The 26,195-nt window shown below is 45.7% G+C and overlaps 2 protein-coding genes across 4 annotated transcripts; one reads left to right on the top strand and one right to left on the bottom strand.

The window, feature by feature from the left end:
• On the bottom strand, positions 1-3,771 carry cog8 (component of oligomeric golgi complex 8). Its single transcript, XM_087838768.1, has 5 exons — positions 3,345-3,771; positions 2,623-2,830; positions 1,587-2,411; positions 1,332-1,500; positions 1-879 (listed from the first exon to the last, which is right to left on the bottom strand). The coding sequence occupies exons 1-5, from the start codon at positions 3,671-3,673 to the stop codon at positions 602-604; spliced, it is 1,809 nt and encodes a 602-aa protein (XP_087694894.1). The 5' UTR covers positions 3,674-3,771; the 3' UTR covers positions 1-601.
• A 2,015-nt stretch (positions 3,772-5,786) lies between these two features.
• Positions 5,787-25,452, top strand: katnb1 (katanin p80 (WD repeat containing) subunit B 1). 3 transcript variants are annotated; one of them, XM_087838903.1, is made up of 23 exons: positions 5,788-5,930; positions 6,702-6,824; positions 6,923-7,004; positions 10,538-10,689; positions 12,542-12,694; positions 12,787-12,917; positions 13,677-13,794; positions 14,355-14,455; positions 14,536-14,577; positions 15,223-15,306; positions 16,713-16,828; positions 18,363-18,434; positions 18,511-18,661; positions 18,746-18,939; positions 20,151-20,299; positions 20,733-20,783; positions 20,984-21,048; positions 21,401-21,619; positions 21,701-21,850; positions 22,001-22,077; positions 23,357-23,431; positions 23,865-23,981; positions 24,658-25,452. In XM_087838903.1, the coding sequence occupies exons 5-23, from the start codon at positions 12,655-12,657 to the stop codon at positions 24,797-24,799; spliced, it is 2,094 nt and encodes a 697-aa protein (XP_087695029.1). In that variant the 5' UTR covers positions 5,788-5,930; positions 6,702-6,824; positions 6,923-7,004; positions 10,538-10,689; positions 12,542-12,654; the 3' UTR covers positions 24,800-25,452. The 3 variants fall into 3 exon arrangements, with proteins under 3 accessions (XP_087694984.1, XP_087695029.1, XP_087695103.1); XM_087838977.1 differs by lacking the exon at positions 10,538-10,689; XM_087838858.1 differs by lacking the exons at positions 6,702-6,824; positions 6,923-7,004; positions 10,538-10,689 and having other exon boundaries at positions 5,787-5,930; positions 24,658-25,451.
• The last annotated feature ends 743 nt before the right edge of the window (positions 25,453-26,195 follow it).

Raw genomic sequence — 26,195 nt, 5'->3', positions numbered from 1 at the left:
TCAATATAATTGATCTTTATTGATTTCCAATAAATCTTTGAATCAAAGTGAAAGATTTAAGTCTCCAGACAGTTTTTAACAAACCCACCATGTAAATCAGACACAGCTGATGGACTACAACTCCCAGCTGACGGACTACAACTCCCAGCTGACGGACTACAACTCCCAGCTGATGGACTACAACTCCCAGCTGCCTCAGCAGAAAAAGCTCAAAGATGAGGCCGACGCTGGATGAAAATGCAGAGTCAGTTTCTGCCCTTCAGGACTTTCCTATCAATAAACCAAACTTTTGGTTTTCTCAGATTTCTGACACGTTACCAGGAAAACACAAACATTCAGTTTTTCCTTCTTAAAGGACGAGAACGAGCTGAAGATCTCCGAGAGCAGAGTTACAATCAGGTGGACTCCATCATCGATGGAAAAAGAAGCAAACTAAACTATTTGCTTATTTTCCTTCTATGTTAGTGAGTAAACCTTTAAATAAGAGAAGAAACGTCACCATTAAAGCCTTTTTCTCACATGTATAAAAATATTTTAGTGCTTCAGTTTTGACAGACGTCCGTCACAGGATACAGTTTACAGAGCCGGCGTTTCCTCGCCTTCACTCCTCGTCCTGCTTCGGCTCTTCAAACTCCGTCTTTGTCAGTTCAGCTCCGGGTTTTGAGTCTCTAACATCGGATGTTGTCGGCGCCGAGTTTGGATCTGCTGCCGGTTCTTTGGGCTCCACGTCAAACGTCAGGCTGTTCAATTCAGCCGTAATGTCGACCTCTGGCACCGGCGGCTCCTTCTGAGGAAGCAGGAAGTCCAGAGGCTCGAGGACTGCGGCGAGGTCGATGGAGCCCAGATGGCCGTACTTATGCAGCTGAGTGGGAGGAAGACCTGCGGAGAGACAACCGATTTGATTCAGACCAAACTTCTTAAGCTATTTTAGTATTACAAAGAATAACTTTGAGATAAGAGTCCAGGGCAAAAAAGGAAAAAGAGATTAAAGATTTTTTCTCTTTGAAATTAATTTTGTGAAGTTTTCTTTTCATTGACTGATTGGACCAAAAGTTTAACTTTACTACAGAAAAAAAGCTTGTGTGGTGATTTTGGTGTTATTAGTGCCCCCTACAGGCTGAAGCGGTCATTACTCCAAATTCAGACCAAATGTCCCAGTGGCTACGCCCATCTTTTATATACAGTCTACCATGTACGTTCATGCGGTTTCCACATTATTGGAATAACGACTTCACTTCCAGGCCCGTCGTTAAACTTCTTCAGCGTTACCGCGTCCGTTTTAAACGAGGAAACGAACAAAGTGGAAGTCAGACGTTGCTGCGAGTCCTCACCCAGGATGAGAGCGAGCTGAGCCGGTGGAAACAGGACCTGCAGGCAGCGGTTCAGGAAGGGCAGCAGGTCTTCAGCGTACGCACAGCAGAACTGAACAAACAGCTCCTTCTCCCGGCTGCTGAAGGCCGTCTCCTCCGCCCGGTGAAACACCAGAATCTGACGGGTCACCTGACAAAAAATGACACCGTCAGCAGCTGTTAATCCAGCATCAGTCTGACGTTAACCCAGATTACACCAAAGATCCAGCTGCTCACCATCTTCAGGGCGTCCTCCAGGCATTTGGTGACGTTCTCCACCACTCCGATGGGGCAGCAGAGGCGGAGGTCGTTGAAGGCTGTCAGGATGTTGTTGAGAAAGCAGGCGAGCGGCTGGAAGTCCAGCAGGGACATCGGGGGCTGCAGGGTGCCGGGCTGCAGGGCGGGGGCCACGACGGGGATGGTCCCTGCCAACACTGAGGGCAGGGCGATGAGCGTGTACAGGTTCATGTCCTCCTGGAACTTTTCCACCGCCTCCTTCACGGCTCCGCGGAACGTGTCCACCGCCACCCGCTGGAACATGGGCGCCAGCTGCCCGCGGAAGTCCGCCCCCACCCTGCTGAAGGACAAACCGAAGTACATGCACTGACCCAGCAGGGAGTCCAGGCGGCCGCCCACACCCCGCTGCAGGTCCCTCTCTAAGGTCTCCAGGAACTCCGCCACCTTGTGCACCACCCAACCGTGGAAGATGGCGCCCTCGTTCACAGCCGTGAGCCCCCCGGCGGGGGGCACTAGCGGGTCCTCGTCAGAGAAGATGGCTCTGTACTGGGTGATGATGTCAAACAGGTGCACCCTGCAGGCCTCGATGGTCTTGGTGATGTGAAAGTAAGCATCGTTTTCAGGGATGGCGGCGAGGATGGAGTGCAGCCAAGTGCTGCGAGCCTGCAGGAACTTCACCCGCAGCTCCGCCTCCGTGAACACGTCCATACGCCGCAGGTAACCGATGACGCGGAGGCACACGGGGAGCTGGGAGTTGCTGCGCAGCTGCTGCAACAGCTGGTTGAGCATCAGCTGAGCCGACTGACGCACTTCACGCACGATACCCTAAAGATGGAGAAGGTCAAAGGTTAGAGGAGCCGAAACATTAGATGTTCTCCACGGTGACCTTTTCTGTTTTATATCTCAGCAAAGAGAAAGTTTCTCAACTGTTTTTCTCCAGTTTTTGTCAATTTACAGTTTAAACTAGCGACTTCCAGCCTGAACCTGAACCTGAGCCCCATCAACAACCTTTTTGGTCAGCCTGGTCTGGACTCACCTGGATGACGGGCAGCGACGAGTGTTTCTTCTCCAGCCTCTTCACGTACGCCGCCAGCTCCAGAGCCTCTTCGTAGTAGCCGTTGCGGACGCAGGTGTCCATGAGCTGAGGAATCTCCAGAATCTCCAGGATCTCCGTGTGGCGGTTCAGAGTGAGGCTGTTCATCCGGCGGCTCGCTCCGATCTCCTCCGCCTCTTTCGTGAAGTGCCTGAAAACAAAATCAGCCCCCGAAGCTCAGAGAGACAGCACAACAGCAAAAACACAACTATGTGTAACAATTTATAGCTCTAAGAAGCTTTTATTATCCTTCATTAATGTTCCCAGTCTTTAGTTTTGTTCTGGTTGTGGCTAAAGTCTGACTGCCTGTGTTTTATTCTGAAAGGAGGCTGACGAGCTAGCTCAGAGGAAATTAATCTGCTGCTGTTTTATTCCCAATTCACCTTCTGTGGCATATTCCTAAGAAAATAACTAAGTTATTCACTTTGATTTGATTCTTTTTATTTTTCTGTATTTAAATATTTTGAATTTAAAGGCAGGTTGTGATCCTACAGTGAGCTACAATAATAATAATCTGCATCTCTCTCCTTGATCAGTTTGCTTTTTTAAAAAGTTTTTATTAACCTAACGGTAAATGATGACACTTCAGGTGTTTTATAGACCCCGTGTTAATCGATTAAACCAGTTTCCTCCTGCTAACATCCCCTCCACAGGGAGCCACCGACCTGCAATTCTCTCCGAAGCGGGGCAGCTTGTCCAGCAGCCGGGACACGCTGCTCTCCACCCGGCCGAAGTCCCGGTAGATGTGCTCGGTGCAGTCGGCGGTGCGGATGAAGGTCTGGTAGTTGGAGAAGGCCAGCTCCCGGGTCTGCTGCAGGATCTGAGCCCGCTCCTCCGCCAGCCTCTCCGGCTCCCGGCCCAGCTTCTCCACCCCGAAGGAGCTGAGCTCCGACAGGTAGGCCGCGAAGTCCGGGTTGTCCCTCCAGCTGTCCGGGAAGCTGTCCTTAAAGATGGACGCCAGGATGCTCTCATCCTCCACGTCCACCGCCGCCATGTTTACCGCTGCAGGTTCACGGAGTCCCGGTTCATAAACTGACAGATTTCCTGGTTGTAAACAACCGGAACATCCAGCGCTGACGAACACGTCCCGGTTCTTCTTCTTCTCCTTCTGACACGTGTCAAAAAAGCTTAAAGGTGAAATACTGCCCCCTGCCGGTGTTGTGCCAAAAATCATTTCCGAGGTTTCTTTGTTTTTGTTTTGAATGTATATTATAATAGGTATATATGAAATACATAGAATATATTTGTGACTGAGTTATTATATCTATTTTGTCCTTTTTGGTCACTTAAATCATGTTTCTATAACTGTGACGTTACATTTGTTAAATTGTGTGACGCCCTCTTGGCCACATCTCTCTGGAAAAAGACATTTCTATTGCTAAAAACTGATAACTCAGCTATTATCAAGGCAGCTTCTGCCTTGAGATAGGATTTCTTTTTTTTTTTTTTTGTGGAAAGCGAATGAATCATTCATGAGAGAGATGTCTAACACATTTTTCACAGATTACAGGCCAACAATTAATTTATGACTGTTTAAATGTTTTTGCAAATATCACCAACACCAATATAAATAATTACTAGGATACTGATTCACCTGTATAATAATATGATAATAATATTCTAAGTACATAACAGTACAGTAAATATATGATACTATAATAGAAAAATTACACACACTCGTTAACCTCTCAGTGAACCTCTGCACTAAAGCCTAGTGAGGCTAAAAATAGCCTAAATTAATTTAAACGAATTACGTTATTACAACTAATGCTTAGCTGGTCTGGCCATGGGCATACCGGGCATTTGGTGATTTTTCGTTTTTATGGGCTGATGGTTTTTTGTTTGTTTGTTTGTAACAGTATGGTGGATTAGCCAGATGCTGGCAGATGTGTAAGAATAAGTCAGTTGTTTGGTGGTGGCTATGGTGGAGCTCCCACTGAGGCCAGCAGGTGGATGAGGGAAAGGGGAGGCAGGAGGAGGAGGAGAGACCCGAGGCGGCCGCCAGCAGCACGTTTCAGCTTGATCAGCTGTTGTTAGAATTTATTTAATATTAATTTCTAGTATCAGCTGATGTTTGCTGGAGCCACAGCTGTAAAAAAGCTGCTGGTCATGATGTCGGTTTGGATATGTGGTGAGAGGGAAACATGAAGATGAAACCAGGAGATGTCCTTACTGAATCATCAGAGCTGAACAGGTGATGGAGAAACAGGTTTACCTTTTAGGTGACATGAATGAGTTGAAGGGAAGTTATGAACTGTTTCTGAGAGACAAATAACACCAGGATCCTTTTCTAAGTAGCTGACAGCTGGTAACTGTGCAGGGGCGGCTCTAGCAAAGTTTTGCCAGGGGGGGCAGGTAGGGCATTAACAGGGAAAGGGGGGCACAAAGATATACTTTTCTTTTTTATTCTCATTTAAAATGTCTCGCTTTTAATAAATAATTATCTGAATCTTACAACCAAAATTTTCATCTGATGTAAAATGTATAGAAATCATACATATACCAACAAAACGGTGTGCATCACTGTCACAACAGCGTCTGTTTTCATTCAAAGGCTTTATGGTTTTTTCTATAATACCTGGGGGGCCGGTCTCTAGTCAAAATGCCCGAGCCAATTTTTTGTCCCAGTCCAGCCCTGTACTAATGAATTAATTTCCTGATTAATTTTGTTTTATTTTAGTTTTGTAAAAACACAATGTCATTTTAGATCGCTTTCATTTTCTTACAAAGCTGCTTTTCTTTCAGAGCAGCTTAAAACATTAGAGGCCAATTTAGAGGGGCCGGGTAACCAAGAAGCTAAAAACCAAATTTACAATAGAAAAGGGACAGATTTGTGAGGGGAAAATACTTAATCACAAGAAAATAAAAGATGCATCTAGGGGAAAATTATAAGGAAAAAAATCTAAATTTACCAGAAAAGATTTGAGCACTGTTAAGTTTGGCAAACGTATCAAAAATAAAAACAAAGAGAAACCTGTCAAATCTGGAGAAATAGAAATTTAAGATAAATACCGCTAAGTTAACGGCGCTACTGAAAAGTTCAACCTAGTGATCGTTTTCTACAGTCATGACTTACAGGCGTATTTGTTAATAAAGTTGTTTGGGGGGAAAGGGGTAATGACGTCAGCGGAAGTGAGGTGTGTGATTCAGTTGCTAAGCTGCAGCCGAGCAGTAAACGGACCGTCAACAAGTTGCTGTCGCCGTCTCACCGGATCAACTTTAAGCCGTCCGTCGGTGACCGACAGACGGAGGTAAGCTGCCCAACGCCAGACTGCGTCTGCTCGGCCAAGGTTCCACCGGGGAGCCGCTGCTCCTGACGCTGACGCCCGGCCTCAGTGTTCGGCTAACGTTAGCTCGGAGCTCGGTACGGCGGGTGGTTAGGTCAGCACCTGCCACAGAGTCAGAGTTAACGGGTTAAAGTGGGGAGCAGACGGACCTCCTCTGGTGTTTTAGTCTGAACATGAGCTCGTCTGTGGTTTAATGAGCTTAATGAAGAACCTTAATGAGATTACCTGAAGTTAGCTGAAGCTCCAGGAGAGCAGAGCAAACACTCCTGACCACAACAGCACTGCTCAGTTTGTTTACCAGTGTTTTCATATACGTTATGATCTGAGAAAAATGCGCCAGTTTCCATAAAGCAGAGCAGAAATGATCGTTTCAGTCTGCAGACAGTAACAGATGAAGGTTCTTGCAGATTTTAAATATTATTTTTGTGTTAGAAAAATAGATATTATCTAACAGTTTGGATGTAGATGAAGGTGCTGATGAGGATGAGAAATATCTTATTTATATCTTATTTATCCCATATTTGTTATAGCAGGAAATGAATATCAGACACCAACCGACATCACCTGATAACACCAAACAAGATTTATTCTGTTTGTTCATTTGTAAAATCTTGTGTTTGCAGGTGAAGAATTATGTTATTAAAGTGCTCCTTGAAAAAAATTCAAGGAGTTTGAATTGTGCGGTTGCTTTGAGGTTGTTGATGATGTATCTGCACCGTGTCTTTATGGATCTAGAGAAAGCAGATGATAGAGTGCCACGAGATGAACTGTGGTACTGCATGAGGAAGTCGGGAGTAGCAGAGAAGGATGTGAGGGTGGTGCGGGACATGTATGAGGACGGAGAGAGACAGTGGTGAGGTGTGTGGTGGGAATGACAGATGGGTTCAAGATGGGGGTGGGATTACATCAGGGATCTCCTCTGAGCCCCTTCTTGTTTGCTGTGGTGATGGGGACAGGCTGATAGACGAGGCCGGGCAGGAGTCTCTGTGGATCGTGATGTTTGCAGATGACACCGTGAGCTGCAGGGAGCAGGTTGAGGTATGCTCTGAACACAAGAGGAATGAAAGTCAGTAGGAGGAAAATAGCTGAACTGAAGAGGATAACGTGCCACTCGTCTCGCTCTCATTCACACAATGAGAGAGAGACGAGTGGAAAGGTTAACATGCAAGCACCGGAGGTAGTGCCGAATTAATAATGGGAATAGTGGGAATTTATGCATTTAAAATGTATCGCTCAAGCAGTCTCAGAAAGGTAGAAGTGTGGCAGTTTTTTATAAAGCTAGGTCTTTAGCTGTCTTTGACTTCGACCCTGCCATGTTCTCCTCTTTGGCTCAGCTATTATAATGAAATCATTCTGGCAGGTGATTTTAATTGGGATCGGTTTTCTCCTGTGTCTGATTATTCTAAGGCACACTGTTTTTTAATCTAACACAAATGATTAAAGCCCCACTCACCTTATTCCCCAGATAAATCATCTTTGGTTAATGTGCCACATAATTTCTCCACAGCAGTTTTTACCAGCGACTTGACTGATCGCTGCGTGGTTGGTGCTGCGAGCTCTGAGCATCATCACAAACAGGAATTTAAAGCCTTTTGTCTCGACTTAATGAATTTACATTGGGTCAGTTTTACATTGATGGACGGTTTTTAACTTAGCTTGTAAATATTACTCTGAGAGTTTTATCTACCTTGTGGACAAACATGCTGCTTTTTGCCAGGTCAGAGTGAAAGGGTGGGACAGGAAGCAGCCCTGAGCAGCTTCGAGAAAGTCCGACTCTGATGCCAGTGGCTAAGGTTAATAGCTTCGCTGCTTCGATTAGGAAATCCAAATGTGATTACTTTCTGATCTTAACCACTGACAGTCTCAAAGTCCCTGGGACGTTTTGGCAGACTATAAATTCTCTCTCTGACAGCTTTGAAGAGCATTAACATTAAAAAGTCACCGGTCCAGACAATCTGTCTCCGTTCTTCTTGTGTCTGCTTGCAAACATCATAGATGAGCCAGCGTCTTATATTTTTAATCTTTCCATACAACTGAACACGTCACCAGAGATCCCAGTGTGCCTTTGTGCTGCCCTCCTGAAAGCTGATGATTCTTAGATGGTAATAATATGAACCAATCTGCAAACTCTGTAGTTTAGCTGAGATTCTTTAATGGCTGAGGAATAATCAACCTTAGAGCTATCAGAATGAAAATGATATTTTATCTCTCCAGTACTGTAACTTAAAAGTTTAAAATGTAAAGTTCTCAATGATACCTACGAGGCCCTGGAAGCAAAGAAATACTGCACCCCTCTTTTTATTGATCGAAAGCCTCCGGCACTGTTGATCGTGGGGTTTTATGTCAGAGGTTATTGGAAAAGGGCCGATCAGACCAAGCTAAGCACCTTTCTCACCGTAAGCAGTGTGTGCAGTTTAATGGTCTCTCTTCCAGTTTTTTAAATGTGACTGATGGAGTGCTACAGGCTTCTGTCTTGGGACCTGCATTATTTTATTTTTTTTTAGAATTAGAATTCAACTTTATTGTCATTGCACATGCACAGGTACAGGGCAACGAAATGCAGTTTGCATCCATCCAGAAGTGCTTTAGTGATATAGATATATTACAATATATATTAGCAATAATATAGATATGTGAGTATATTACAGAAATGGGTCTATTATGGTATGTTATAATGTACACGGTATGAAGTATGTTAGGAATATTCTATAACTATAAGTATGTACAGGCTGTAGTGAGTACAAGCTATGTACAGCTATGTACAGGCTATGAACAGGATATAAATATGAAAATAAGAAAATAAAAAAAACTATACAGAAATCTGAGATATACAGTTATACAGAAATGTGAACTATGCAAGTTATAAACAGTTGTAGGATTGTAGGATTAAAAATTATCGTATGATTATTTACACAGAACTATACAGTAGTGCAGTTAAGATAAGTGAGATATGTGGATAATTTCTACAGAGGCTATATAAAGTGCTAGTGATTGTGAATGGTGGTTCAGTCCATGTTATTATTGTGTGTTTGAGGGTACGGTTGTCCATTGTGTGTGTGTAGGTGGTTGTGGGTGTGTGTATGTCCAGTCCATGAGTTTAACGTGGGTCAGATGTCAGGAGGCAGAGTTCAGGAGTCTGACAGCTGTGGGGAAGAAGCTGTTCCGGTACCTGGTGGTCTTAGTCCGGAGGCTCCTGTAGCGCCTCCCAGAGGGCAGGAGGGTGAAGAGTCCATGTGATGGGTGACTGGGGTCTTTGATGATTTTCCCAGCCCTTTTCAGACACCGCTTCCTGTAGATGTCCTTTATGGCAGGAAGTGGTGCTCCGGCGATGCGCTGGGCAGTTTTCACGACCCTCTGCAACGCCTTCCGGTCCGAGGCAGAGCAGTTCCCATACCAGACTGTTATACAGTTGGTCAGGATGCTCTCGATGGTACAGCGATAGAAGTTCACCAGGATGTCTGAGGACAGGTGGTTTTTCCTCAGAGTCCTCAAGAAGAAGAGGCGCTGGTGAGCCTTCTTGACCAGCTTGGAGCAGTTGGTCGTCCAGATGAGATCCTCGGAGATGTGGACTCCCAGGAACTTGAAGCTGCTCACACGCTCCACAGCCGTCCCCTTAATGTGGATGGGTGGATGTGGGTCAGCATTCCTCCTGTAGTCCACGATGAGCTCCTTGGTCTTCTCTGTGTTAAGCAGCAGGTTGTTTCTGTCGCACCACTCAGCCAGACGATCCACCTCCTCCCTGTAGGCGGCCTCATCGTTGTCACTGATGAGGCCAATCACCGTGGTGTCATCTGCAAACTTAATGATGGTGTTGGAACCATCAGCAGGTCTGCAGTCGTGGGTGAAGAGGGAGTAGAGGAAAGGGCTCATCACACAGCCTTGTGGTACACCGGTGTTCATTGTGATTGTAGATGAGCAGTGGTTATCCAGCCGGACATGTTGGGGGCGGTTGGTCAGGAAGTCCAGTAACCATTTGCAGATGAGGGGACTGATGCCCAGGTCTGTCAGTTTTCTGATGAGTTGTGAGGGGTGGATTGTATTGAATGCTGAACTGAAGTCTATAAACAGCATTCTGGCGTATGTGTTGTTGTTGTCCAGGTGTGAGAGGACAGAGTGCAGTGCGATGGAGACTGCATCCTCTGTGCTCCTGTTCTGGCGGTATGCGAATTGGTGGGGGTCCAGGGTGGGGGGGAGACAGGATTTGAAGTGTGCTAGGACCAGCTGCTCTAAGCACTTAGTGATGATGGGGGTGAGTGCTACTGGGCGGTAGTCATTGAGGCAAGATGGGTTGGAGTTTTTGGGTATCGGGACGATATTTACTATTTATGTCAGTGCTGTGGGACAAAATCTAAGTGCAACTGCCTATTTTTACGCAGATGATTAATTATGGTAATAATCTGGTATCTACGTGGTTTTCGAACATTTGCAGTTAGCTTTTGATTGTACACAGTCACAGCTGTTTCTGCTAAGGCTGTCTTTGAAATGCATTTATAAAAACAAACACGGTTGTGTTCTTCTCAGAGGGTTCGGTTAACCCTAATCCTAACTTCCCTCTCTTGTATCTTCTCAAGGTATTAACATTGAAGCTGTGGACTCTTACAAACATCGAGTTCCTGTTGAAGCTGGAGTTTTGTTTTTCTTAGAAATGGATCGTTGGACTTTGGCATTAAGATTCATCACCGGCTGTAAACCTTTAGCACACCACTGTACTTTATATTCACTGGTTAGTCCTCATTAGCCTCATGCAGGACGGTTCATTGATAGCATTTTGTCTCTAAATTCATTTCTCGTCTCCTATTTGTCAGATTACCTGTAATCTGTGGTCTCAGGACTTCTTTACACTCACTGTTCAGACCTCAGAGAGAAGCTATTCTCCTTTCCTGTCCCGTCCTCATGGATTACATGACAGAAGGATTTCAGGCTCTCAGCTGATTTTGCTCGCAGACTTTAAAAGACGCATAAATGGTTTTGTGAAATCATCACTGGGAATCTGGTTTTTAGTTTGACTGTGTAGACACTTGGTTAAATATTCAATATTTTATTGATGTTATTTTATTAACCTGTTTGAAACAGGTCTCTCTTGTGAATGAGGCGTTGAGTCTCAGGACTGTTTGTATAAATAAAGGTAAAATGAACAAGCACTTGGTGACAGTGGTGAGGAAAAACCACGCTCGGGGAGGGGCCGGTATGGGAGTGAGGGGAGGAAAAGAAAACACTCAGTGCATCATGGGAATCCACCAGCAGCCTGAGACTATGGTCGTGTCCAAATTCATGGGCTGCATCCTCCCGAGGACCCGGCCTTCGCGGTCTACGTGGGCCGGGTCCTCAGGAGGTCGGGTAGGCCGGAAGTAAACGGCCATGGAATTGGACGGTCTAGCCTTCTCGATCTACTCCCGCCCTTAATTCAGAGTATTTCCGGTTGCCAGCGCCACGGCACGAAAATCGAAAACGGACCCGAAATCTTTCTCTGTTTTTTGTGTTCATTTTTAATTATCAACGAGCTAACCCACATTCTCGCCTGAAAATATGTTTAAAGTTTATTTTGTGGCCCAGAAAGATTAATAAGAGTAATTTTAAAACTTAGTAGTGGCCGCCATTGCCGGAAATTGGAGCTTGGCTGGGCCGCGCTATGAATTCTGGGATATGGTGGGCCAAGAAGGACACACCCGACCCATCCTTTAAATTCAGGGAAAAGGAGGACGCATTTGTCGGCTGCATTCGGAGGAGTCTACGAATTTGGACAGCCTTCGGCGCGTCGCTGTGACGTAATCGGTCTACAAATGCGTCCTCAGGAGGAAGCAGCTATGAATTTGGACACGACCTATAGCAGGAGAAATCTGCTCTCTCTTTCTAGTCCCTGTCAGGACTCGTGCTGCAGCATTTTGGATTAGCTGAAGGCTTTTCAGGGAGTTTTTAGGACTTCCTGATAATAATGAATTACAGTCGTCCAACCTGGAAGTAATAAATGCATGAACTAGTTTTTCAGCGTCACTCTGAGACAGGATATTTCTAATTTTAGAGATGTTGCACAAATGGAAGAACGCAGTCCTAATATTTGTTTAATATGTGCGTTGAAGGACATATCCTGGTCAAAAATGACTCCAAGGTTCCTCACAGCGTTACTGGAGGCCAAGGTAATGCCATCCAGAGTAAGAATCTGCTTAGATACCATATTTGTAGGATATTAAAGGTCATCAAGGTTTTTATATCTTTAAGACCTTCCTGCAGTTTAACTAACTTCTATCATCTGGCTTCTGGCTTGTATACAGTGTTTTCCAATAAGAGATGAGTTTAAATACTTGGGGTCAACCATCCAAAACAAGGGACATGAAGACGTGTGCAGGTGGAGTTTCAGGGGTGATTTGTGACAGAAGGACGGCAGCCAGCATGAAAGGGAGGGTTTACAGGGTGGTAGTGAGACGTGTGTGATGTGCGGTTTGGAGGCCGAGCTGAAGACGTTGGTGTCTTCACTGGGAGTAGAAATGAGAGCTCAGCGTCAGAGAGGCGAGACTGAGACGGTTTTATATATCTTCTCTCTTCTATGACTTATTTATCACTGTGTTGTGTTCCCGCAGGTGTTTGACGCTCAGTGCAAACACTAAATGAGGAGCTGATGTCCATCTCATGAATTAACCTCAGCCGGGGTCCAGTCGCCAAACACAGCAGCCAGTCTCCCAGTGTGACCAGTATGGCTGCCTCCAGCACTACCAAGATCGCATGGCGCCTTCGTGAGTATTAAAGTTACTCAAACGATCATCGCACCCTTCCCGTCCGGCAGCCCAGCCCGACCTGAATTTGTTCCTCGTTTGTTTCCGTACAGAGGAGTTCGAGGCTCACTCCAGCTCCATTTCCTGTCTGGCTCTGGGGAAAAGCTCGGGCCGCCTGCTGGCCACAGGAGGAGAGGACTGCAGGGTCAACATCTGGGCCGTCAGCAAGGCCAACTGCATCATGGTGAGTCCTTCAATGCAAAATGCGACGGGTTTCTAATTTTTAAGGTTTCCGTCGAGGTTTTTTAGGCCTGAAACATGAGCAGATTCAAAGCCATCCTTTACCTGCTGCTCTTCTGTAGTCTGCAGGTCATGATGCCCACACCTGCCTCTCTCTTGTCACCACCTCTTATCTTATCTTTATTATTGATTTCTGATTATTAAATTATGAAAACAGAGTTCGCTCCATGGGAATTAAACAGACTCATGTTTCCCCTCCTCTGCTCGCCGTCTTCCTCCAACTAAACTAACCTGCCTGACCTCTTACGTTGTGTGTAGAGCACCACATCACGGCAGAGCGCAGACTGTATATAAAGGATGGATGGAGATTTGAATTCTGAAAAGTGAAGCTTAAACCTGCGTTTTTCATGGACGTCCAGCAGGGGGCGACTCCTCTGACTGTGAATAGAAGTCTGTGAGAAAACGAGCCGCCTCCTCACCTGATCTCTGAGCTCAGTAAACAGTTTCCTGACGGCTTTATGGTCTCAGTCGCTGTTTTCAGGTCTTATTGAATAAAAGATGAAGCTCATTTTGGAAATGATGGTTTCTATTAGTGTTCAGGGGGACGATAAAGCAGGAGAGGAAGGTGGGCTTATTTTGTGGTGTCCCTCAGCAGCTGCACTAACTCTAACATTTAATATACAGTCTGTGTTTTGAGTTTTTGAGAAAGGAGCGAGGTGCAGTTTTAGGTGACGACGTCTGTTTCGACTGTGTTTCCTCTCAGAGTCTGACTGGTCACAAGAACCCAGTGGAGTCTATCCATTTCAACGTGTCGGAGGAGCAGGTCGTCGCCGGGTCGCAGTCAGGTTCAATACGAGTCTGGGACCTGGAGGCTGCCAAGAGTAAGACTCTGTCTGTTGTGTGGCTACGAGGCTTTTTAGCTTCACCGCCTCTAAACTGTCTGTGTGCGTAATTTATCTGCACAGGTGCTTTAGATCAGCGGTGGACAAAAGGTTCACACTGACAAAGAGAGAAGGGAAGCGAGCGAACCAGTCGATTAGAAATATGACACACAAAGAGCTGAAATATGTTAAAATCAACGACTTTGCTTTTTTTTATTAGTGTGGTGAGTTTTTTCTAAATTTCTGAGTGGAGCTATGAGCTCTGCTGCCTCGAGGACACAGACAGGACATCCGTCATACCACATGATGTAATATAGTACATCGGTCTGATTGAGTATATGTTATTATTATTGGTATTTTTCCATCTACTCTTATTTTGAAAGTTGATACAGCTTCCTCAGTGTTCAGTCTCTAACGGAGGATGTTGTGCCCCGCAGTCAGAATAATCGTCCGTCCCATCATACGGAGGCGTTTTAATGCACCTAAGCTGGGTCTTTTAGAAAACATGGCACAGTTAGAAAGAGATGCAAAGAGGTGACCCTGCTGCTTCCTGTGCTCAGTTTTAAGGACTCTGATGGGACACAAAGCCAACATCACCAGCCTGGGCTTCCATCCCTTTGGAGACTTCCTGGCCTCCAGCTCCATGGACACAAACATTAAGGTAGGCGTGCTTTCCTGCGTGAGAACATCTTCGAAGTCTTAATCCACTCTAATGAAATGTCTCTTCTGTTCTGCTGTCAGCTGTGGGACGTGCGGAGGAAAGGATACGTGTTCAGATATAAGGTAAGTTTGTTCTCAGGATAACAGGCCGGTCGAATCCAGGTGCATGTTTCTAACAGGTGGACAGTGGCTGCAGGTGGATTTGGTAAACACACACCTGTGGTGACCTAATAAAGTGTCATGTGGACATTTGCTTCAGTGGAATCTGATCTTTTATGCAAATGAGTTAACCTCACGTGACCTGGAAGCAGCACCGTGTGAAAAGCTAAATCCTGATTATTTTCAGGTTTCTGACAGATTTTTGATGTTTTCAGACGTTTAAGCCCCGCTCTACATTCTGATTGTTTTCCACTGTTGTACCATCACATCCAAAACAAACACACACAGAAACGTGGTCACTGTGAGCCAAAGCCGAGGACGCTTTTATGGAGTAAACTGATTATTGCATTTAAAAGAACTGAGAGACTTCAATTTAATTTTATTTATGCAGCGCCAAATCACAACATCAGTCACCTCAATGCGCTTTATACTTTAAGATCTACACACAGAGAAAAACCAACAATCATATGACCTCCTATGAGCACTTTGGCGACAGTGGGAAGGAAAAACTCCAGAGCCAGGCTCGGGGCTTCTACTTTCCTTCAAAATAAAAGCTTCACATGAGTCTCGATGGCAAAAATCTGACCAGTGCTGGTGTTGGTGTTGCAGGGTCACACTCAGGCTGTGAGGAGTTTGGCCTTCAGTCCTGATGGGAAGTGGTTAGCTTCAGCGAGCGACGACTGCACCGTCAAGGTACGACCTGATCTGACCTACAAGCTTCTTTTTTTTGCGTCTCACCTTTAATGTAATAAAATATATTTTAAGGATTGTTTTTCCCGGTACTTACATGTTGTGGTAACTCTGACTCTGTAACAGTAGATGCTGAGAAACCTTCAGAGTAACTATAACCTGCAGCAGTTACACGATGCTGTGAATGTAAACTGTGCAGAAGGCTGGATGACGTTAAAACGTTCCAGCTGGTCCTGGTTCATGTTCGGTGGTCACGTGTGTCACTCTCTGTCCCGACTCATCACCACAAACACCGAGGCGCCGCTCAGAGATCAGACTTTCATTAGTTAATTATCTAATAATGAGACGGGAAAAAAGAAGAAAAAACGAGCGATGGAATCGCAACATTTTTAGATTCTTCTACATTTTATTTATTTATTTATTTTATTTTTTTAAATGAATATTTTAATGCAAAAAGTTACATACAAAATATAAAAAAGTTGGAAAACAATGACAGAATTGTTACATTATAAAATGAAATTAGACTTTTTCATATATTCGAGCGTTGTGATAAAGCATGTTATACTTCGAGGTAACAGAGGTTATTAGTTGGTTCCTTCTACATCTCTTTAAAAGGAGAAGCAGGAGTAGCAGAAACCCTTCGTACAGAAGATTCTAGCACCTTCAACTTGTGCAACTTGCTAAAGACCAAAGAGCCCTGCAGGACGCTCGATGCGTCGGCCACGCTGCGCAGAGTTTAAAACCGCTCGCGCAGTTTAAACAACACGAGGAGGAAAAAAGCGATCGAAGCTCTGCAGCGTAACCGTGGCAACAAAAGCCAAACATCCCGTGGCTCTGGTCCGATTCAACATCATCAACTAGCATTAAAAAAAGAAACGTAAAAATAAATGCTTGTGAAGAGTTACATATGTGAAAACTGTGTAATGAGACAGATACGCCTTCATGCAACGTGTCACATTTTTCAAATACTGTTTAAAAGCTTCTCCAGGCGCCGACCCAAGATTCTTCTGCATTTTAAAATGGTTTTAAAAGGTCCGTCTGTTGAATCACTTCAGTGTTTTAGGATTTTTAAAATTCATCTTTTCTATTAAAATAGTTTTCAGGACACTTTCTGACCCAGGTTTAGTTACATTTATTTAAATAAAGTAAGAAGCTGGTGATGTGTAACGACTCGTTAGGCGAACATTTCATCGATGTTTAGAATTAAGTTTCATTTCATTTGCAGCGGTCTGATGTTCGGCTGTTTGAGAGCATCTTGGGAATTTAAAAGTGTGAACATGATGTGTTTATTCTGCAAATCAAACTGGCAGCATCCTGTAATAAAATCGCTCATTCTGATTGGCTGAAGGAGGTGAGCTCTGCTCTCTTCCTGTTCGATGACCTCAGCCCTGTCCTCTTGTCTCCATCAGCTGTGGGACCTGGCTCAGGGCAAAACCATCACGGAATTCAAGTCTCACACCGCCGCCGTCAACATCGTCCAGTTCCACCCCAACGAGTACCTGCTGGCCTCCGGAAGCTCCGACAGGTACGTCGCCGCGGGCCGAGCGCTTACACGCGGCAGCTCGGAGCTGAAGGAGCGACTCATGAGTGGAATCAGCGTTTGTGACAGTTTGTGGCTCGTTTAGTTTTTCTGTTTCATGAAGCTCGGAGGCTGCGCGAGGTTGTCCTCTCTCTGTGCCAAGATTTTATTTTGGTGCTGAGTTTGATTGTTTTTTAAATGTAACATTTCTTTTAGTCTGAAATTCTTTTACTTTTTCTCACATACATGTCTGTGTCTTCTACATTTCCTCTGCGGTGCCACTGAATCATACATTTATAACTAAAAGTAAACAGGAAATATAATATAAATATAATAAAATGGAAACAATAACTCATCCTTTCTCCAACACGACCAGCAAAAAAACTCATCCAAGTCCAATCAGTATTTAATCATTTCTTTATTTTTGCATATGAAGTATAAATAAGTATTCCAACATTAATCACTTAAATTGATTATTATGTTTAATTTGAGGACACCGACCTGGTGTTAGAGACAGTTTATAAGTTACACCAGCAAGCAAAGCTTTAGTTTGTGCCAATTGTCATGTGATCGTGATGGATCCACCGTTAAAGCTTTGAATTTGTCACGTCAAAGAAATGAGACATTTTGTAGGTTTTGGGTCTGTTTTAGGGACAGAACAGGGAGCAGGGTCATTTTTATCTCAAACAGTTTATTGATCTCATTTATGAGAATAAGAAGTGAATCAAACACATATTTGTATAATTAATTGAAGAAAGTATCTTTAGCTTAGCTTATAGTTAAGCTAAAGCCCCGTCCCTACCCTCACCTGTGGCCACGAGCTGTGGGTAGTGACCGAAAGAACGAGATCGCGGATACAAGCGGCGGAAATGAGCTTCCTCCGAAGGCTGGCTGGCCTCTCCCTTAGAGATAGGGTGAGAAGTTCGGCCATCCGGGAGGGGCTCAGAGTAGAGCCGCTGCTGCTCCACATCGAAAGGAGCCAGTTGAGGTGGTTCGGGCATCTGACAAGGATGCCTCCTGGGCGCCTCCTGGGCGCGGTGTTCCAGGCATGTCCCACAAGGAGGAGGCCCCGGGGCAGACCCAGGACACGCTGGAGAGATTATATCTCTCGGCTGGCCTGGGAACGCCTTGGTGTTCCCCCGGACGAGCTGGAGGAGGTGGCTGGGGAGAGGGAGGTCTGGGCCTCTCTGCTTAGGCTGCTGCCCCCGCGACCCGGCCTCGGATAAAGCGGATGAAGATGGATGGATGGATCTTTAGCTTAGCTTATAGTTAGAGCTGGGTTATGTGACCCTAACCATCCCTCAGGTTCCCATGATGCACTGAGAGGTGCACTTCGCCCTCCACTCCCCTCTTTTGTTCGTGTTTTGCCCCGCCTCCCTTCGTTCCTCTTTTCTCTTTCTCCTCATTTACTGACGTGTCACTGCTGACCGTGGGTCTGTTGGAGGTCACTTCCTGTTTCTCAGCCGTGTCGTGGCGTCTTCACCTGACACTGAAACACCTACAGGTGTGTCTGACGTATGAACTCTGCATGTGTTTGCAGGACCATCAAGCTGTGGGATCTGGAGAAGTTTACGATGATCGGCTCGTTGGAGGGCGACACGACTCCGGTCAGGTGAGTTTTTCCCGTTGCAGCAGGGTGTAACTGGAATGTGACCTCTGACCTCTGACCCCTGTCCCTGTGGTTTCAGGTGTATATGTTTTAGCCCAGACGGCTCCTGCCTGTACAGCGGCGCCACGGACTCGCTGCGGGTCTTCGGCTGGGAACCGGACCGCTGCTTTGACGCGGTGCCGGTGAGCTGGGGAAAGGTGTCCGACCTCGCCATCTGCAACCAGCAGCTGGTGTGTAGCTCCGCCCACCGCTCAGTAACGGTACCGTGCAGAAGTTTTAGGTAATCTTAATCGTCCTCCTTCTCCACATGTCAGATCGGCGTGTCTCATCAGCTGTCGAGTGTGTCGTCCTACGTGGTCGATCTGAAGAGGGTAAAGAAGAGCGGCGGCGCCGTGATCCAGGGGATCATCCAGGACGACCAGCCGCTCACAGAGCCGAAGAAGGACCCCAAAGGAGCGGCACTGCGAAAGAACTATGAGAGACCCACGACCACCTGCAGATCACAGAGGTACGGCACACTGAGAGACGGGAGAAAATACTCCAAATACTGCAGATACTGACTCCTGGATTTAAAGTTTTATACATGAGCAACTGGTTTCATTCATCAAACACTCAGATCACATGTCAGAGAGAAAGTTCATCCTCTCTGAAGCCGAAACAAGGTTCGTTTAAGCCTGCTGAAGCTCATAAGCTCTCCAATCTGATTGACTGTTTAACCAACATTAAACAATGGTTGAACAATAACTGCTTACAGCTAAACCCAGACAAAACAGGAACTTTGATTATTGCACCAGGCAGTGCAATACCTGATATTAAACGGCGACTGGGTGACTTAGGTTCCTCCCAGAAACATAACCTTAGAAACTTGGGTGTCATTTTTGATGAAGCTTTTTCTTTGGAGGGACATCTAAATCAGACAGTAAGAACCTGCTTTTTTCACCTGAGGAACATTTCTAAACTTAGATCCATCGTGTCAACAAGTGAACTCGAGATGATAATACATGCTTTTATCTCTACAAGACTTGACTACTGTAACAGCCTGTTTACTTGTCTAAACATGAAAGGGCTATCCCGCCTACAGGTTGTTCAAAACTCTGCGGCGAGGCTACTGACCCGCTCGAACAAGGGTGCTCATATGACCCCTGTGTTAAAGTCGCTGCACTGGCTACCAATCAGATTCAGGTTCCATTTTAAAATTCTAGTTTTAACTTTTAGAGCATTACAGAGACAGGCACCCCCCTACATTGCTGATCTGATTCATACACACACCTCCACTCGTAACCAAAACCTTTTAGTGGTCCCCCACACTCGTTTTAAAACCCGAGGGGACCGATCTTTCCAAGCTGTTGCACCCAGATTGTGGAATGCACTTCCCCTATTTCTACGGGGTTTGGACTCAGTGGAGACCTTCAAAAAGCAGCTAAAGACATTTTTATTTCAAAAAGCTTTTAATTAGACCAGGGTTTTCATGGTGTATTTTATGACTGTATTATGTTTTTACCTTGTAAAGCACTTTGTGACATATGTCTGTGAAAGGTGCTATATAAATAAATAAACTTTACTTACTTATCACAGCTCGGCTTTTCTGCTTTTCCTGTAGATCCAAATATATCTGTACGTATGTACGTACAGATATAAGTTTCACTTCCAGAAAGTAAATAAAGTAAAAAATTTGCAGTTTTCTTCTAAAAAACAAACAAATGTTTGTGATGTCATCAGGTTGAAGCACCGTTCAGAGTCTGACAGGCGGAGCCCCGAAGGCGAGAGGCGGAGCCCTAGCGAGGACGAGGCGGACGAGAAGCTGTCGTCTGCTGAGATCCACAACCCAGAGGACTACAAGGCCATCTTCCAGCCAAAGAACGCCATCTGTAGGTGGAGCCGGAGCGTCGCAGCTCAGCTGTTGAATAAAGAATACAGTTATACGTACAAACAACAAGATCTGTGAATTATTGCTATTGAAAAGGACGCTGAGTTCATCTTTAATCAACGCTGCACCAACAACATCTGTGTTTAGTTTCCTGAAAGCTTCCATTTCCTCACCTGTTGATCCACCTGCAGCATCGCCATCAGCTCTGCTCTGGCTGATTTTGAGAAGCAGGTTATATTTGAAAAGTGAGAGGAGTAAACATTACTCGCTGTAAGAGCCAAACAGGATGGGAGGATCTGATTGGTTCTTTGTGCCTTTTTAAAATATTCATCCTAATGAGGACAAAGACTCGAAGCACCTCTCGTCGTTTCTTTTAATGCCTTTTGTTTTCATGTCGGTCACATTTATTTTCTCCTCGTTCTCCTCTCTTCCAGCTCGCACTCCTCCTAAGATGTCGGAGCCTTTTCCCGCTCCTCCAGAGGACGGTGAGTCCAGCACAGCTTCACGTTTCTGTGAGACATCAGGAGACGACGCGCCGCCGCCGTTTCAGTTTCTAGATGAAACACGAACAATAAATCGTGTGTTCGACAGTGAAAAACACACGACACAAAAACATGACAGAGGTGTTTCAGCTCCTGTTTTGTTCTTACTGGGTCATTTACTGATGATTTCTTCTTCTGCTCAGAGTCCATTTTGGCGATCAGCCGGCAGCTGAAGGACATGAAGTCTCCTTTTCCTGATAAACAGCAGGTCAGTGAACGCAGCAGCTGCAGCCGTGTGTCTGTGAGGAAACATGGACGCTCAAATACCTGCTGTTTACAACAAAGTAGTCCTCCAACCGCTCTGTTTTCTCTTTCTTTAGTTAAAGATTTTTCTTTGTCTTCAGAAAATCAGTTTAATTCAAAACCTCTAAAACCTTTAACAGCAGTGTGACTTTGGTCTGAGTGGGTTTATATGAGAGGTTTTATTGAACTGAGTCTAAATTAACAACTAAAACGATGTGTGAGAAGTTATTTTGTAATAATTTCTGTCATTATTAACAGTTTTAACAGCTGAGATCAGAAAGTAAAGGCTGTGACTGCTCGTGTCTGTTGTTTTAAAGGGTCCTCCGCTGGCTGCCTCCACTCCCGTGGTGAGGGTGGAGCCTACGGTCATCTCCGCTGCGAAGCGTCCGTCCCCTCCAGCTGCGGGCACAGTGTCCTCCGGCCACCCCGCTCCCACCCAGCCCCCCGTCACCACGGCCAAATCCAAACCGCAGCTTAAAATCATCTCGAGCGCCCGGAACGAGCCAATCGGGCTGAACGTGGCCGACTTCCTGCCCGTGAGTGCGCGCGTCAGTGTTTTTAGATTCTCGCGACAGCTTTGATGATGAGAATAAAGCTGAACGTGTGTGGTCGGTCAGTCTTCACCCAACCACAGATCCGGAGCCCTGAGTGACGAGGAGGCGCTGACCCAGATGAAGAAGGGTCACGAGACCATGTGCGTGATGCTGAGCAGCCGACTGAAGAACCTGCAGACGGTCCGAGGGGTGTGGACCCGAGACGGCATCAAGGTGAGGCTGACACGCCGGTACCAGCAGCTGGCGTGTGTGTGTGAAGGTCATGACCGTTGGGCAGCTCATTCATGCGTCCTGCTTTTATTTTGTTTTCAGTTCGTTTGTGTCAATAAAAATATTTTCAAACTGCTCTTTGTTTGTGTGCAGATCGCTCTTGACACCGCCGTCTCCATGAGTGATCCGTCCATAGTCGTGGACATCCTGAACATCATCAACCCCCAGCCGTGAGTCTCACACACACACACTCGTTTTCATATCTTAGCGAGGACATCTCATTGACATCATGCTTTAGAGCAGCGGTCCCCAACCCCCGGGCCTCGGACCAGTCCGTGAGTCGTTTGGTACCGGGCCGCGAGAGTTGAGGCTCAGGTGTGAAATGTATAGTTTTCAGGGTTTTTATTGGTTTTCAGCGTTATTTTGTTATCGTTTTTATTGTTAACTCAGTTTTCCTGGGTCTTTTCACGTGTGTTATGAATAAATCTTCTTTTTTTCGGTACCAGTACTAGTTTTATTTTGTTGTATTTATCAGCGACACCTTAAAGGCCGGTCCATGAAAATATTGTCGGGCATAAACCGGTCCGTGGCGCAAAAAAGGTTGGAGACCGCTGCTCTAGAGAGCTGCTTACCCAAACCATGAAAAATGAACGCCTACTCGTAACCCTGAGGATTTAAGATAACATAAGATAAAACTTTATTAATCCCTCGGGTGGGTTCCTCTGGGAAATTTGGTTTCCAAAAAAGCACAGCACCGACAGATTTGAGCCTCAATAATGCATTCAAGCTCGTGGGGACAGGCACTCTGTCCTCACAGGTGACTGTTGGTCCCCACAAGTATAGTAACATTTCAAGTTTCGGTCCTACAAAGATGTCTAAACAGGTACACACACACACACACACACACACACACACACACACACACACACACACACACACACACAAACCTGTTTCTATATCTTTGTGAGAACCCTAAGTCACACCTTGGCTTGGCTGCTCCTCAGGGATGAGAGTTTCACACATCTATCCGGTCAAGTTAAATGACTAATATCTGTAGAGCCTAAAGTTGTGTGCCGCTTGTTTAATTAAAGACACAAAGAAATCTGCTTATTCTGCAACAATAGGCCATTTTGTCCCCACAAGTATATCAACATGCCAATTTTCTGTCCTGACAAAGATGTCTAAACACACACAATTCTGATTTTATACAAGTACAAACCTTTATTTACACTGGAATTCAAAAACAAAACCTTTCTTTGTGAGTTTAACCCCAAAAATCTAGAAACAGTGAAAGAAGCTGACGATTGATGAAGATGAATCGTTCTACGCAGCTCATATTTTCAGTCTGTTCTGTTTCCAATCACTGAAAACGTATTAGATGAAGTTTTTATTGTTTATTTGATTGGATCTGTCTTCTAAGTTTTATTTTTGAAGATTTTGACCTGCAGTTGTTTGCGGGTTGCTGACTTTTATGAATGTATAAAACCAGATGTTGTGCTGCTGTTCCAGATCTCTGTGGAAGCTGGACGTGTGCACGACCGTCCTTCCTCAGCTCGACAAACTGCTGCAGAGCAAGTACGAGAGGTGAGCGGCTCCGAGGTAAAGTTTCTGTTGTCCAGAGACGGCGCGCGAGCGTTCAGCGGCAGAGGGTTCGTTTTAAAACAACGTCAGCATCTTTGTGGGCGTTTTTATCAAGTGTGACGGATGACTTTGTGGGTTTCACCATTACAATGAGAGAAATGAGTTCTGATGATGCTTCAGACGAACTTGGCAGCTTGGGTTGCATCAGAGATGATTTCGTCTTTCTAAAGTGAATTTAAAACTCTAATTCAGACATTAAGTAAAAACAAAGATCACTTCCTGTTTGGTAACCTGAGGTCACCTGGAGTACTTTGATTGTCAGGAGGTGGAGCAGATCTCCGCTTCCTCCCGTCCTGAACCTGAACCTGCCCCGATGCCGTCAGTGTGTCGGTAATTCAATCATCCAATCAGCCTCCTTCTCTGTGCGTTTCCTCAGCTACATACAGACCGGCTGCACGTCTCTGAAACTCGTCATGAAGCACTTCTGGACGCTGATCTCGGACACTCTAAAGGCCACGCCGTCCGTCGGGGTCGACATCACACGAGAGGAGCGGTGAGTCTCACATCTGTCCAACAGCTGCTTGACTGATTTAGCAGCACCATCAATCAATCTGCTGATTACTCCGATTACTCTGAGGAGGAAACGCTTTTGAACGTTTTTAAAGGAGACGTCTGACACACGTGTTCGAACCCAGAAACTTGATTCCTGGTGTAATCGCTCCTCAGCCGGCTGCTTTTCCCTTCCAGGTCTCCTCTTTGCAGTCTGTGCATCTGCAGGAGCCACAGCTGTATTTTAGTGACTGTAGTACGTTTGTTTGTCCAGCAGGTGTCACCTGTGTGCTGCTGGCGAGGACGCAGGCCCTCGCCAGCAGCACACAGGCTGCTGAGGTTAAAGGACGTTATTCCTGAGATGAGCTTCAGAGAGAGAGCTGTTAGTGAGGTGGGGCAGAATGAAGGATGCTTCAGTGTCTCCTCCAAAGGAGGTAAAAAAGGAAACATTAAACCACCTTTGGTGTAGTATTCAGACGACAGGAACCTTCACAATAAAATGAATTTAACTGTAACCAGCGACAGTCAGTCCACAGCACGTAAATCAGACGAGACACTGGAGCAAAGATGTCCCATAATTCATAGCAACACATCATCATCAGTGGCGGTTTGTTCGATCACTGAAGGAAACCCGTTTTAATCGCCAACGTCTTTGTCCTCTGATGTTTTTGTGCTTCCAGACACCAGAAGTGCCGAGTTTGCTGCAAGCAGCTGAAGAACCTGAGCAACATCGTGAAGAACAAGGCGACGCAGGTCGGTCGTCACGGCAGCACCTTCAAAGAGCTGCAGCTGCTCATGGCGCCGCTCGACGACTCGCCCTGAGGGCGGCGCCGTGGATCAGCCGACTCGCGAGACCCCGCACTTCACGTGTCCTTCTTTTGTCACGACTCTCTCCTGAGGCCTCCGTCACAGAAGAAGAAATGTTTTAATGTTGAAGACGTTAAGCGACACTCGGAGGAAGTCGAGAAATTAAACCGCCGCCGCTAAACGAGCGGGTCGGGACTCGAATCAGGGAGGAGTCTCGGTCTCGTACGGAGGCGCCGACGGGAATGTGCCTTCAGAGGTTTGCATGTTTAAAAAGTGCTCACAGGTTTGCACCACACGAGCGATTCATGAAAGGCGGCGTAAAGCTCAGCGGACAGAGACAAACCGCTCTGATGCGAACGTTTGAATCCGCCATGTTTAACCCCGTAAACCAGCGACGCTTTTCTGCGCAGATTTCAAAACGCCAAAAACAAACTCCAGCTCGGACTCTGTGCGCACGTTTTCACTTTTCTACCGTTCACTCTCTCCACTGTGTTCATGTACAGCTCTGTTTATTTAAATAAAGACAAAATAAAGTTAGAATAAAGTTTGCTTCTGCGTGAATATCACTTCAGAGGATCAGCGAGCAGGAAACGGCTCATTTAAACCACTCTTCACATTACTGTACTCTTCAGAGTGACTCGTGAATGCACCAGAAGCTCTGATGTCTCAGATTTCCTGCAGACCTCAAATGCAACATCAGTTTAGAGCCAAGCGTGTGAAAGTCATGTCGGGTGATCTGCTCACAGTCTGTAAAGAATCAGACATTTGCACGGGAAGCGTGTGGAAAGACACGATCGAGCATTATTTCTACAACATAAGATCATTTTGACTCTTTCTCACATTTGAAGATCTTTTCTTGAGTGTACGGTCAGGTCATGAGTGTTTGGGCAGTTTTTGTTCTTTTGCTTCTGTAAACAACTACAATTTATTTAAAATAGTAAAATATGTGATTGAAATACAGATAACAGCTTGAAATCTGAAGCACACAGCCGAGTGTGACGTGTGGGCGGAGTCACAGGTGTGACACAGACTCATTGACTGGACAACCAAAAACGTTCTGTGAACGCAACCCAAGACCCAGAATATTCAACAGTCGAGTCGATCAGCTGATCATGCTTTTCACTTCCTGAACACAAACTGAGGGTTGGTGATAGACCCAGTGGCTGTATCCCAATTCAGGGTCTGCAGCCTTAAAGGCTGCATTTTAAGGCCGATTACGTCACAGCGACGCGACGAAGGCTGTCCCAATTCAAAGGCTGCTCGAAATGTGGCTCTCAAATGCGTCCTTCATTTCCCTGAATTTTAAGGACGTGGCGGTGTAGACTTCGTGGCCCAACATATCCCAGAATGCATAGCACGGCGGTGGGTGTGGATAATTTTGCCGGAAAAAAACGGCGGATATGGGGCGCCT

Source organism: Neolamprologus brichardi, chromosome 1, assembly GCF_056152115.1.
Source record: "Neolamprologus brichardi isolate AB-2024 chromosome 1, ASM5615211v1, whole genome shotgun sequence".
NCBI classification, from domain to species: Eukaryota; Metazoa; Chordata; class Actinopteri; order Cichliformes; family Cichlidae; genus Neolamprologus; species Neolamprologus brichardi.
The sequence above is the reverse complement of the archived record's forward strand: the minus strand, read 5'-3'. Positions and strand labels throughout refer to the sequence as shown.